This window comes from Leptinotarsa decemlineata, unplaced genomic scaffold (genome assembly GCF_025532065.1).
Source record: "Leptinotarsa decemlineata unplaced genomic scaffold, Ldec_3_MD MMD2_tig00026369_RagTag_RagTag, whole genome shotgun sequence".
NCBI lineage: Eukaryota > Metazoa > Arthropoda > Insecta > Coleoptera > Chrysomelidae > Leptinotarsa > Leptinotarsa decemlineata.
The window spans coordinates 6,230,166-6,243,995 of record NW_027412709.1 but is presented as its reverse complement, the minus strand read 5'-3'; the positions used below and the strand labels follow the sequence as shown (position 1 = coordinate 6,243,995).

Genomic DNA, 13,830 nt, shown 5'->3' with positions numbered 1-13,830 from the left:
TGGCGCCAGCTTCTCAGGGTCACCCAGGGTGATCCTGGAAAGATTGCATCCTTTGATTCCATCCCATCTCTTTAGGAATTGAGCATGGGTGTGACATTTGGCTAGTTCATGGACATTCTCAGTCCAGCCGCTTCCTTGGCTAGAAAGTCGGCAATGCGATTACCTTCACTTCTCTCGTGCCCTTTAACCCACCTCAGGATAATGTTATTATCTACTGAGACTTTGGCTAAATCTTGGTGATACTCTAGTACTAGCCCTGAGGTTACACATTGGCTGTTCAAGGCTAATAGGGCTTGCCTGAGGTCAGTGCAGGTTGTTATATTTTTGCCAGAAATTCCTTTCCTAGTTATTTCTTTTGTGGCGATTGAGATACCAACCAGTTCTGTTTGGACCACGCTGGTATTTTTTCCCATTCCCCACATGATCCATAGGCTTGGTGATCTGGGGTACACTCCACATCCTGAGCCTTCTTTGGTTTTGAGCCATCTGTATATATGCGTTTTGCATTTGTAGCATCTGACTCTGTGTTCTGTTTTATTTGTATTTTGTAGGGTATATTAAACATAAACCTGGGTTCAACTGCATCACTGGTTGCCTGCAGCAGAGGTTGCGCAGTAAGCGCATCTCGCCATAGGCCCAGCCTCAATTGGCCCATTTCTACTTCGAGGTTTACACCAGCTGTGAGCAATCATACCATGGCCATTAACGCATTATCCTCATCGTACAGGTCCAGAAGGGTCAGACCCGTAATTATTTCCATTGCCGCGGTTGATGTTGTTCTCATCGCTCCTGTGATGTTCAAACAAGCCAGTCACTGAATTTGATTTAATTTTTGGATGGCCGTTGCTTGTAGATCTATCGGTCCTCATGCCATGGCTCCGTACGTTAACGTACGTCTTATTATTGCAGTGTAGATCCAGGTGACCACACGGGGTGAAAGATCCCACTTTCCGCCGACATTGCTCATAAGCCACAGATGCTCTTTTGGCTCCAGTCTACTCTACTACGTTCCGGAGAAGGGGTGATAAGACCCCTCCCTGTGGACATCCCCTCATGACCAGGTGCATATGTATTCGTAGAGAAAGTTGACGGAGTCGAAAATATGCTAAGATTATCATCTTTCAACAAAGTATTTGCCTGCGTTGTTTCATAATATGCAGAATAAATAATGGAATCCTACGGAATGCACCTTCAAGCTTTGATTAGCGCAATATATTCAGCAGGATGTATAAAATCACAACATGAATATTCAAAACTTGACGTGAATCAAGTTAACTCAATAAACGTGTATTGACATTTTCATAATAGAAACATTTCTTGGAAACAAAACTCGATGAAAAAGACTATAATACTAGAATCGGAATTCTAGAATTTTCTAGATGAGACGTGGAAACATTGTCAAAAATGTTGCAGAAAAAAGTTCACAAAAGTTGAAGGAAAAATAACAAGGGAAGCAATCAAAAAATATGTAGAAGATATCGAAGATATCGAAAACTAAAAATAAATAAAGAAAATACCAAAAAGTTCCCAAAAATAATATTCAATTCTATCATTGCGTGAAGAATGGTCCAACTAAAACTATTCACCTGGCTTTTCAGTTCATGGTGGAATTTACAAAGAAATATACTCATAGAAAGAACAATTTCTAACGGCTAATAATTGAAAAATGGAATTTGTTGGTCACGTCGAGGTGATAACCTGGGAATTTCATTCGTATGTGAATCTGTCTAACCATTTGACGTAGGTATGGTCAAACAACGGACAATGCAAATAAAATGTTATAGGATGTATTCTCAAATACACAACTTTCAAATTATTCTTCATCAACAGGTAAATACAAGAATATTCTTCGGAAGTGAACAATGAAAGTTACACAAGCACATATTTGAATTCATTTTGATCAGCTCATCGAGACCTCGACACTTCATGACAGAGAACAAATATTGTTATGGCTTCCATTTTAACCAAATTACATCAGAAGAACATCCCTTGAAATGATAGATGAATAAAAATGCTTTGAAGACAGTATCATTGAGACTCGAGCATGAACAGAAATGAGTTTACTGACAAACTAACATTTTTTTGTAGTTTTTCTAAAATTTCATTGTTATTTTTTGAAGGACGTTGTTATTACTTTGTGGTGACGAGAGGTGTGAAGCTGAACTTACTCATAAACAAAAAAGTGGGTAACGTTATTTGAGACTTGGACGAACAACTAGAAATAAAATCAGGAACCTGTCTGAAATTTGTTATAAAAGTGTTTTTAGTTTGTATTTTTTCGAGTAATTTAAGTGAATCATTCTAGCCTTATGCATGAATACATGCATGAATGTTAATCGGAAGGAACATTTTTTATGAAATGGGGAAATTTTCAGTTAGGCCTTTTTACTGATTATAGGAAATGGAATGATTATTGGGAAGAAAATAATTTGAGAGGGGTAAGTTCTTCTCAATGCCAACATTTTTATCGCAAAATAATAATGAGCACAACTAGTTAATGTTGAATTGTTGTATGTTATCTATGAATTATTGAATACTTATTTTCAATAGAAGAGTACGAATGATTATTTAGTAACATGATTTGGTTTATGTGGAAAATATTTTATGTTTGTATGAAAGTATGTAGTTGTTTCGAAAGGACTTTTTTTCCCAGTTTGTGTCTGAAAGTTACCTCTTTGCATGATCTACCCATCCCCATGGAGAATTCATTTTAAAATCAATTGCTTTGAAAAATCTCACATTTTTTGTATAAAGATGGAGAAGTATGGGGCCAAAACAATTCTTTCCCAGGAATTAATCTCTCCTAAAAATATACCCCTTTCAATTTAAATATTTTATTCACATCACATAGCAATTCTTCAAATTTATCTAACACGTCAAAATGAGTTCTGAGTATTTCATACGTATTTTAATTTTCGTAACAATCTGACGTAGGTTTGGTCTAGCGAAGGTGAATGCAAATGAAAAATAATGAATTATTCAGCAGGTAACTTTCAGATTATTCTTTCTCCAAAACGTAAACGGGAAAAGTGTTATCTCATGTCAGTATTTCGTTGGTAACAAAATAATTTTGATTTTTGACAGTTCTATATAGTAGAAATCATATGTGCCGATGGAAACATGGGATCGTTAATGGTTCTAATCCAATATTTTGCTGGAAATGAGCTTCAAGAAATGAGAATTATTTGTTTCACTTCTGATTCCTAAGCAATTGAAATTTCAGTTTTTTCATCGACAGGAATGAAGCATTCTGTTGTATACCGAATCGAGAAAAAAATAGAAAAAATAATATTCTATAGTATTAAGAAATCAGTGAAATATTGAAATTATGGAATTAGATCCATACAAGTATAAGGTGGATGTGGTTTCAGAAATAATATTATTTATTAGTAGGATATTAAAATTTTCCGAAGCTGAATAATTCTGAAGTTTCTACTCCTTCATCAACTAACTACAACTAAATTGATGGCTGTGGCCGTTACTACGTGGTAGGATATCATTTTAAAAAAGGTCCATAAAACTTTCTATGATATTTGACCACTCGAACAAGTGATGAAAAAATATAATAAGTTTCATTTCTCATTTTTCATGACTACAACTAACTCCTTCAAAGATGTGGCTACTTTTTATTGCTATTCGATCAAGATATGATCAATGTCCTCTGTCATTGACAGAGGACATTGTATATGATTATGATTACATATTCAAACATGATCTGTGAAAATTGGAAGAATCAGAAAAGTTCCATATCATATGGTTGAGAAACATTCCATGTAAAATATTACACATCCTCAATATCACTATATATTATTCTCTTTTTTAAAATAAATAATTTTAGAAATCAATGTGAGTGTGTAACTGTGTATTGATCAAAGTGCTGATTGAAGAAAATTTAATAAGATATCATTCATATCAATTTCAACATTTTTGACGGAATTTTTCAAAATACTCCAATTTTGTGATGTTATTTACGGCTTTTGGTCACTTCGCAGTTTGATATATTTTCCTTCTTTGTAGCGAGTTCATTTTCAAGTTTTTCAGAAGTTCTCATGGTTTATATTTCTAATATTGGCATTATGAGCATGACGATATTTTGCAATAATACGTAATCAAAATGTATGGTATGATTTCAAAAATCATATTCGGAAAGTAAATGTAATTGAATAAACTGTGTTCATACATTTGTGCTAGGGGACCAATTGAGGCAATCAAAATATCTCACTATGAAAAGTAAATTATTTTATGACAAAAAATTTGTAGTTACTATCAAAAAAAAATTTCAACAAACCAGTAGTTTGTTGAAGAAGTGGCTCTTGAATCCAAGCTTGAACAAGTTTAAAAACATGATGATTATTGATCAAATCAAATCAAAATACAAAGATAGAATACAGAAGAGATAAAATGTAGAAACCCGCGTTAAAGTGGGGATGGTTTGAATATAATAAATTAAGAAAATTTGTAAACAACAATGTTGTTGATACAAAAAATACAAAATAAATTTTCGGAATCATTATATATAATCAAGTTAACCTTGTTCACTATGACTGTTTACAAAATCTAGAAACAACATCAATTAAATTATATAAAATCTTATTTATGTAACAAAATTGCCGTTTCTATCTCTAAAGTAAATCGTTATATACTTCAGAAATTATAATAATGGATTCCAAATAATATATTTCTTATCTGAATTATTGTGCGCTGCTCGTGCATGATAACAATGAACAAAACAAGACGGTAATTTGATGTTATTATTAAAAACAACAAATTTCATACCCAAGTGCATTTCTGAAGTTTGATCTTGTTTTGTTGGCTGCGCCTGTAAATGCAGCGCAAGAACTTAAATTGGAGAAACGACATATCATAAAGTTAAAACGTGTTGTAACTGGAAAAGTCCTACAAGGTGAACGAAGTGAATGTACATCACGAATATATTCTGGTATAAAGAATATGGTTCAAAATCTATACCTAATCCACTAAACATAAGCACAGACGAAATTTTTTGAGAACACAGGCATATTTTCCCAATCTCTTTAGATAAATCATTTGTACTGAATTTGTTCACGGTACAAAGTCCTTGAGGTGTGTTAAATGGAAATTCTTTTTCTGTGTCGAAGTCACCCAATTTTTCCTGCAATTTACTGATCTATTTTGGATGAAAGTATAACTGGAACCTCTGGCACTCCAACACTTTTCTCGACGGGTATTTCACCAACCAAGCTGGTGTCTCCAGGAGATGGAATACTTCATGAAGTGTCCGAGCAAATTAATGGGAAGAACACTTCATGGTATGCGAAAGAGTATTGCAGTTCTCGTGTTTGAAAACAGTACTTGTGTTAAATCTATATTCAACTCATCAATGTTTTTTTCAATTCCTCTGATTTTCTGTATTCATTTGACGTTCCACATAACAATAGAATTTTTGGAATATATATTGGGATATTTTATAGCATTTTCTATGAAAAATTGGACAAAATCTCGATGTTGAAAGTGCACTCACACTTTCAAGATTGAAACTTCATGTGCAGATTATTTCATTCAATATTATTGAGCGATTTGATGAACAATAATGTTACACAACACATATGGTGAACTACTGAAAACGTTTCAAATACATTACTTTTCAACAATTGAAGGAATAGTTAGGAAGCATATCGATTGAATAGTGCATTCAAAAAACATCGCATACATGCATGATTAATTGAATAAACGAAATTAGTAAAATTCATGAAACCAGTCGATTTTCAATTCTGAAATAATTAAAAAAAAATAATTCAATACTATCTATTTGATCTCCACGAAATGACAACACCTTCTTTGAAATTTTCTTTGAATGAAGTAACAGAGTTGAAAAATGATTGCAGAATCTTTGTAAAAATATTGAATTTCTGTGTGGATTTCGATCATTCAAGAGTTCGGTTTATTACCGTTCTATTGAAAAAAAAGTATATACCTCAGAAAACCCATTCTGAAACCATTTTCTCACAAAACGAATTACTGAATTTTTACTGACATAAGTTTTTGGCGAAAATTTATTTGGTGAGTTCATTTGTATCCTTTTAATGCCAACAAAGATGTTTATGGCCCATTGAGGGTCCCACGAGTGGCTAAAAAAAAAATCTGACTGATTCTGGTGATGACTTACTTCTAGATTGAGTTATTTGTATTGCAAAGCAGTACCTTTTTGGGTCAAGTCAGTCAAGAGTCTGCTTGCAGAAGATATCATTTTGATTGGAAATTTTTGAACCACAAGCTAGTGACATATTCGCAAAAGTTATTTTATGTTACTCAAAATGAAAATTTTACTGTACAAATATTGGTAGTTCCAAAATTGAAGATCTCGGGGCTCGGGGCATAACATACATTTTCAAAAATGTTCAGTTTCATCAACATGATTTTGCTTGACTCGTCTTACGTGTCGAAACATTACAATTATTGTAATGTTAATAATGTCAATCAAATATGTTTCCAGATCCGGATGAATATTAATTTCATATGTTAGCCTTGGTTACAGATTTCATTTTGTTTCATTGAGAACTTTACCATTGAGCCATTCAAATTTCTCTGTTTGTGGAATCATAACTGCCTCTAATAAATTCATCCATTTGCTTCAATTCTACAAAGGACAAACATAACATTTACTGCAAATTCACTGGGATTATGACAATTTGAAAGCGAAATTTATAGCGGAAAAATTTATATTATACATCTGAATGCAAAAAAATGAAAACTGTTATACCAGTCATTGAAAAAATCATCTTGAAACACCATATTTTCACTGGTCGAGTCAATTACCAGAGACAATCGATTGAGAAGTACAGTGACACGTCATTAAATATCCAAATTGATTGCTCATTTATACTGCGTAGTAATAATTCCTCAGATTCTTGATTGAGGATTGACTTGTATTGATTGAGTATTATTTTTACTTCAAAACACAAAAGATTGGAACTAGAGCAGTTTCTTTCAATGCCCAATTCAATCACCAAGTTAACATTATCAGGGGAAGATTGAAATGAAAAATGGGAAAAAACTTTCTTTTTTTACCACTTGTATAACGGCTACATCCGCATCAACTTATTACAATATTGAAACTAAATGCATGCTACTTACTTATATATTTTTTTCTCTTCTGTTAACGGTACAACCAATACATCATGAATTTATTCATCAACTGTTTTATTGAAACCCCCTAAAAAAATGTCTTCTACTTTTTTAGTAAAGACTACGTTTTCTCGAATCGACTTAGATTCATATGTTATATCAAAATTTAAATATCTACGTAACACAAGTTACTGTTTTCATTGCTTGTCATTGCATTTCAGAAACATTTTCTGAGATATATTCGTTACAAAATACATAATTTTCAAAGTAATCGGCACCTAATTCACAACCTATCGAAGGCACAATGAAATTATGTGTTATACATTATTTTTATTGTGATATTCTGTACGAAAACAGTTCCCTTTTCTGGCTCCATATTAATGACATTTGTTCGATACAAAACAAATATATATTTTCGTGTTAGTTTTCATGTATTATTCCGGTCTCACTAATCTCTTCCGCAACTTGAGAAGCCACTATCTTAATAAATTATGTTTCAATATACTATCTGACAAAACACAGGATAGCGATATTCAATAATGATTAATGGGAAACTTATTCGTATGAAAATTTTAGACATTGCCTCCAATAATGAAGTTTTTGGTACAGAATTTCACGATGAACCAGAAAGGTTATAATCAATTCATTTATCATATCTTTGACAGTTCTGAATCAATTTCAATTTTTATATTATTATACTAATTTATGATAAATACTGTGAGAGTTTTATAAGAAATGGAAAAAAAAATCTTCCCATTAGCGTCAATGGAAATAGTCCATTTTTTTAACTTGATACTAATTTCAGGGGTTTTTCTTCACGACTAAATGAAGGTTCATTAGTCCGCCCAGAGTCATGAGCGTAACGACTCGTTTCAAAAATATCAAATTCAATTTTGATTTCTGGTCTATTCATACTTATAAAATCAGTTCAACTAACCTGAAGACTAGCGGAGGCACTTCCAGGGAAGAATGGAGCCGATTGCACGTAAACCAATACACTCAAGAAACACACGAGACTTACGTAACACTTCATTTTGACTAGAGTAGGTTAGAATTTCTGAAACAGAAAAAATGCAGATTAGTTATATTCGCAGCGATGTGGTTCTCGCAGTGGTACTTTCTCTCAAATGAACATGTACACTACAAGCTTCTTAATAAATTTACGATAGGAAATTTTGAAATATATAGCAAGAATTACATTTTAATGGCCTACTACACAGGGTACTGATTCGATACCTCTAGCAAACACGAAATGAGAAATAAAATGGAGAAATATATCACAAATTAATCGATTTTATTTTTCTGATTTATTTGGCCGTTGTTATGAAGATCCATAGTAATTTCATGAACTACAAACTTTATTTTCAAAAATATATCACATATATTACAAAACGTACGCTACGTAGCTACAAAACATGTCGTGATATAAGTGATTCGACTTTCACGCAATAAAAATAGACTGAAAAATCATCAATCACCAAATGATAGTGGTAAAAAGGAAAACCTCAAAATAACTTCTATACCATACATACGAAATCCTTCGGAGAGTAGGAAAACGTTTAATTTGAGTAGCGCAATAATAAGAGTGAATAATGCTTTTTATAGTTACGACCGAACAAACTCATTGTACATTTCTGTTTTTGTAATTCATCATTATTTTTGTACGTGAAGACAGCAAAAATGCCGAAACGTACGTCGCTATTACATCATTGAAAATGAATACACATGTATTTCATGACAAAGCTACTGAACAGCAAACAAATCTCCGAATTTTCTCGAAATGGAGAATTTTTCAATTTAAAGGTTTTCTGAATGAATGAAAAGCAACATCATAGGTTTTCTATAAGGATGCATTCAATTATCAAATTCATGGAAGTCATTTGAAATACTTATATAACACTTAAAGCGGGCGGGAGGTTAACGAGCACCATTTTTTTTAAATTAAACTGAAGTGTGTATTTACTCAAATTCTGAAAATGTCCCCTCAATGATTTGCCGAATGTCTCTGAGTCAGTCTTGAGTCTATATTTTTCTTCAAAATGAACCAGTAATCTGTATAATGAGGACCATTGATTATTAGAAAAACGAACATCTAGTCCAATCGATAAACAATGAACATGTAGCATGCATGAAATATCAGAGTCTTCAACTTGAAAGTTTCATAAGAAGTAAATGATAGATAATCATACTCAAAGTCCCTGTTCCTGAGGGATGAGCATGAGGTGGAAGAAGGGGGAAGAGATCTTATTTTTGGGGATTTTTTGATTATACATCCGAAACGGTAGACATCAGAGAAATGTGTCGTGAATGAATATGGATATTTCATAAAATTGTTTTTAAAAACATTCGTCGAATTTCCAACAGTTTTCGGAATAAACGTTTTTGAATATCGATAACTTACGAAACAGGAAACATTTTTGTGAATTTTTTTTCAAATTTCTTACTTCAAGTACCACCCACCAGTTTCTTAAAAAATTACGAAATATGTTGCAAAGCAACAAATTCGAGTACAAATTTATGTACTGGCATATGGTACACTTGTTCATAGAGACGATTTTAATGCGGTCATTCAGCCCGGAAAATGGAAATTTGAGAAATATGCATGAGAACAATTCTATTAACGATTCAATCAGATTTCATTTTTATGCAAAAATTATTTCTTCAGAGTCTACAAAAGATACAATTTTTTATCGTGATTTACAACTAAGAAGAATTTTGAAGCAAATTGAGTCATTAATACTCATTGAAATAAGTTCAATTATTTCCAGGAAAAATAATTTCCTCTACTAGAAATGAACATTGAGGGTGAAATATTGTTTCATACCCCTAACAACAATTAAAAAAAAAATATGTCAAGAGGTGAAAATCGAAATACGAAAACGTCAGAAAATGTCAACAGAAGCAACAACACGAAACAAATCATACATACTTTCTAAATAACTGAAAAAGACAAGTTTCATTTATTATCTCAGAGAGAGATGAAATGATACATCTTTGAAAATACTTTATGATCTTAGAAATCTTACTGAAATCATTGTTATATTGCATTATATTTTATGTAGATACTGAAAGGAAAATAAACGAAAATTTTTTGACAAGTTATTTCAAAATAATGCGATTTAACATTTTTCCAGGCCATTTTGAAAGTATTTATATTTGGTGTTATATAACATTCTTGATATTAATATTCACGAAGAGAAAGTGTCACTTCCTAAAACTTATTTCGAAATAGTGGATAGATTGAAAGGTACTACCTATACACGATTGTTTGAAGGTCTGAAAACTACTCTTTGAACAAGAATGAATATTTTTACCTGACAAAATGAAACAAAGAAATATATTGAAAAAACAAACATTTCTTATTGTTTCTGTTTCGAAATATCAGCGTTCAGATCGCACTGAAGCGTTATAAACCATGAAACTAACAAAGAGTAGGTATAACATAATGGAATCTTCCTTACCTCTATTTCCTATTGAATAAAAATTATACTATACCAACTATCAAATATCCTAAAACAAGAATTGTATATCCTTTTGAATAATTCCACAGAAAATTCCAATTGAAACCAAACAATAGTAACTCAAAACTGCATTTCAGTTGTTGAACACATCAGAACCTACTACGAAATAAAAATCTTGACGCTTCGCTAAAAGTGTATGTTTAAAATTATTTGACGACTGAGTAGTAGGGAAAGAAGTTATCATTGAACGAATTGAACCTAGACCTACAAAATGTGGTAACTTAGAGCCAATGACATTTAACATTCGTGAAATGATGGGTATAATGACAAATAATTCAAAAACAATCAATAACCTGCCGTAATGATTCTTTGACTCATATTTGATATGGTAATAATAGTTTAATTGGATATTTTGTAATCGCTTCAGTAACCGCTGCAATCGAATGATTATTGGTATGCAACAAGAAATTCTGTTGAAAATATTTCCTCATGAGTTGATGAATGATGAGAGACCTTCGTATCATGTATCAAGTAGAGATGGGGCAATAACTAATAAAAATGTAGGACAAGACAACAAAATATATTCGTGAAAATTTTATAAATGATACTGAAATTTGTTATGATTGTTAAATCATAGCGAGGCTGAAAAGTGAGCAAGTTGTTCTCATATTTATGAATCATTTCTGTTTGGACAAATTGATAAATAAAATCCAATCACTTGGATCATTATACGACTGTTTTCACGAATATTCTGGTCATCTTTTCGAAAATATATAAAATTTTCAAACTTGTCATAAAGCATCCACCAACTGAACCAGTATTGAAGGAAACTAGTTGAAATCAGATATGATTCTGACTATCAGAAAGACTTTCGAAATTCTGAATTACAGTTATAGGAATACAAGCGACCCACCCCGTCTCTGCACGGGTGCGATGCTGATACTAAATATAAATTCACCCACCGGAAATTCAAGGACATAGCAAGGGCAGGCATTTGGCGCCCCAACTAGGATATTCAAAAAAAAATTTAATTGCACACCTACAATATGAAACGTAACTACATACAAAATTTCAGCCTCTGAAAATATACCGGTATAGGGAAACAGTGATGAAAAGGTAAGTTTATTTCATGAACGTGGTTTTTCCGCCGCGGCTGGCGCCCCAATTGGAATATTCAAAATTTCTTCTCTTACTGCACATATACAACATAAAATTAACCTACATACAAAATTTTAGCCTCCGAAAATGTAGCGGTAAAGAGAAACAGTAATGAATAGGTAACATTATTTCATAAACGCCCATTTTCCTCCGCAGCTGGCGCCTCAGTTGATATATTATTCAAAAATTCTTTATTATTGCACATATACAACATGAAATGAGTCTACATACAAAATTTAAGCCTCCGAAAATTTAGTGGTACGGAGAAACACTGATGAATAGATAATATTTATATGTAAACGCTCCCCAGGGGGGCGCCTCAGTTGGAATATTTGAAATTTCTTCTCTTACTGCACATATACAACATAAAATTAACCTACATATAGAATTACAGCCTCCAATAATCTAGCGGTGCGGAGAAACAGTGATGAAAATATGATTTTCATATGTAAACGCTCCCCTTTCACCCCCACGAGGGGCGCCAGAGTTGAATTATTCGAAAATCCTGTTTTAGTGCGCATCTTAGATCTAAGAAGCACCAATTTACTAAATTTAGCTTCCTAGTAATTACAAGTACGGAAAAACAGACACGAGTGAGTGTTAAATGACTTTCGCTTTTATAAGTATAAGATCTAGATATCTGTCAACTCAAGAAACATTTGTCAACGAAGTAGATTCAGCTACAATCGTTCGATGTTGAAAGTTGTATTTGAATATTCGAAAAGATTCTACTGGCACAATGTTTTTGAAATCCGGTCTGGTTTATTACATAGCTTTCAACGACTATAACACAGAAGAAGCCTTGAACTGTATTCTAAACGAGAAATCTGACAAATATATGATAATGCCTTTAAATACTCTTTTTCAGTTGAAGTCAATATATGATTTCACTTCAAAATTACGTGGTGTCGCAGTCACAAATAAATTTGTTATAACCTTTAGTGCCAACTATTTGGCTCCTACAACAGATTTGAAATTAAATGAAAGAGGGGTATATTTTTAGAAAAGATTAGTATTCGAGAAAAAAAGGTTTGACTTTCTACATTTGAAGGAAGGATGAAAGCAATGAGGTTCAAAATAAACTCAAACGGAGATGTGTGGATCATGCATGGAATACACTCATAAAAATTGGAAGAAAAAACTCTTCCGAAACAACTACTTTTACACGAACATTGAATTACACGAAAAAACAATTCTTTCTCAACTACTTTCACCTATTGAAATATTTATATTCGACTATATGAAAATCATTTTTCCCACTAAGTTCGTACTGCTAACATTCGTTTCTATGAAAGATATTTGATTTAAATTCATGATGAAATGCTTGGAGTACAAGCCGAATGCGAAAGTGTGCTTTTGGTATAATTCAATGTACATATGACCGTAGTCATTTCGAAAGGACTTTTTATTTCATACAATTTAATGTTCATGTGAATGAATGTACTTGTTTCGAGAGTTATTTTTCTTTCAGTTCATAACAGTGTGTAAATTCTATGTAAATTCACACATTTTTGTGAAGTGTTTATTTTGAACTCATTCGCTTTCTAGTTTTTTCGGATTTTGCCTACTATTTTAGTATGGAGATGGAGAAGTGAAAAGTCGAAAACACTTTTTTCTATAATTGACATATATCTCTAACTTTCGAAGCTATTATACTGTGGAAAAGTATTGGAAAACCTTCAGTTCTGAATATTTTGGTTACCTTATGCATACCTACGCTAAGGAGATATACATTTTTGATTATCATTTTTTCGTACTTTTGAATAATGTCATAAATAAAGTGTACGACCTATTACGAAAGCATATAACGAAAATTTTTGACAAGCGTGATTATTTTCAACTAATTGAGATTACTTGGTACCTACGATTATGGTCAAAAATTCAATCTATGCTCGGTCGCATTTTGGTGCATTGGTGATATGTTTTTCAATATTCGTGTGTAATAGTAACAAGCTACTGCAACAATCTGAGAAAACTTTCATCATCTTTGATAATATGAATATAGATATAAATGAAAGAAATAAGATTGAGTTTCTCCAATGAGGAATCAATCTTCAGTAACATATACGATAGAACTGTGAAAATACTATTCGAATTTCGGCAACAC

General features: G+C 32.3%; 1 protein-coding gene across 5 annotated transcripts in view; it reads right to left on the bottom strand.

Moving 5' to 3' along the window:
* LOC111507510 (uncharacterized) overlaps positions 1-13,830 on the bottom strand; it is a 484,193-nt gene that overhangs the window by 37,416 nt on the left and 432,947 nt on the right. For 3 of the 5 annotated variants that reach the window (XM_074185259.1, XM_074185256.1, XM_023162821.2), the window contains exon 2: positions 8,042-8,161. In XM_074185259.1, coding sequence (XP_074041360.1) covers positions 8,042-8,137 — 96 coding nt within the window. In that variant the 5' untranslated portion in view covers positions 8,138-8,161. Of the gene's footprint in view, positions 1-8,041; positions 8,162-10,565; positions 10,758-13,830 lie in introns of those variants that run through there. The other 2 variants (XM_074185258.1, XM_074185257.1) reach the window with 2 other exon arrangements.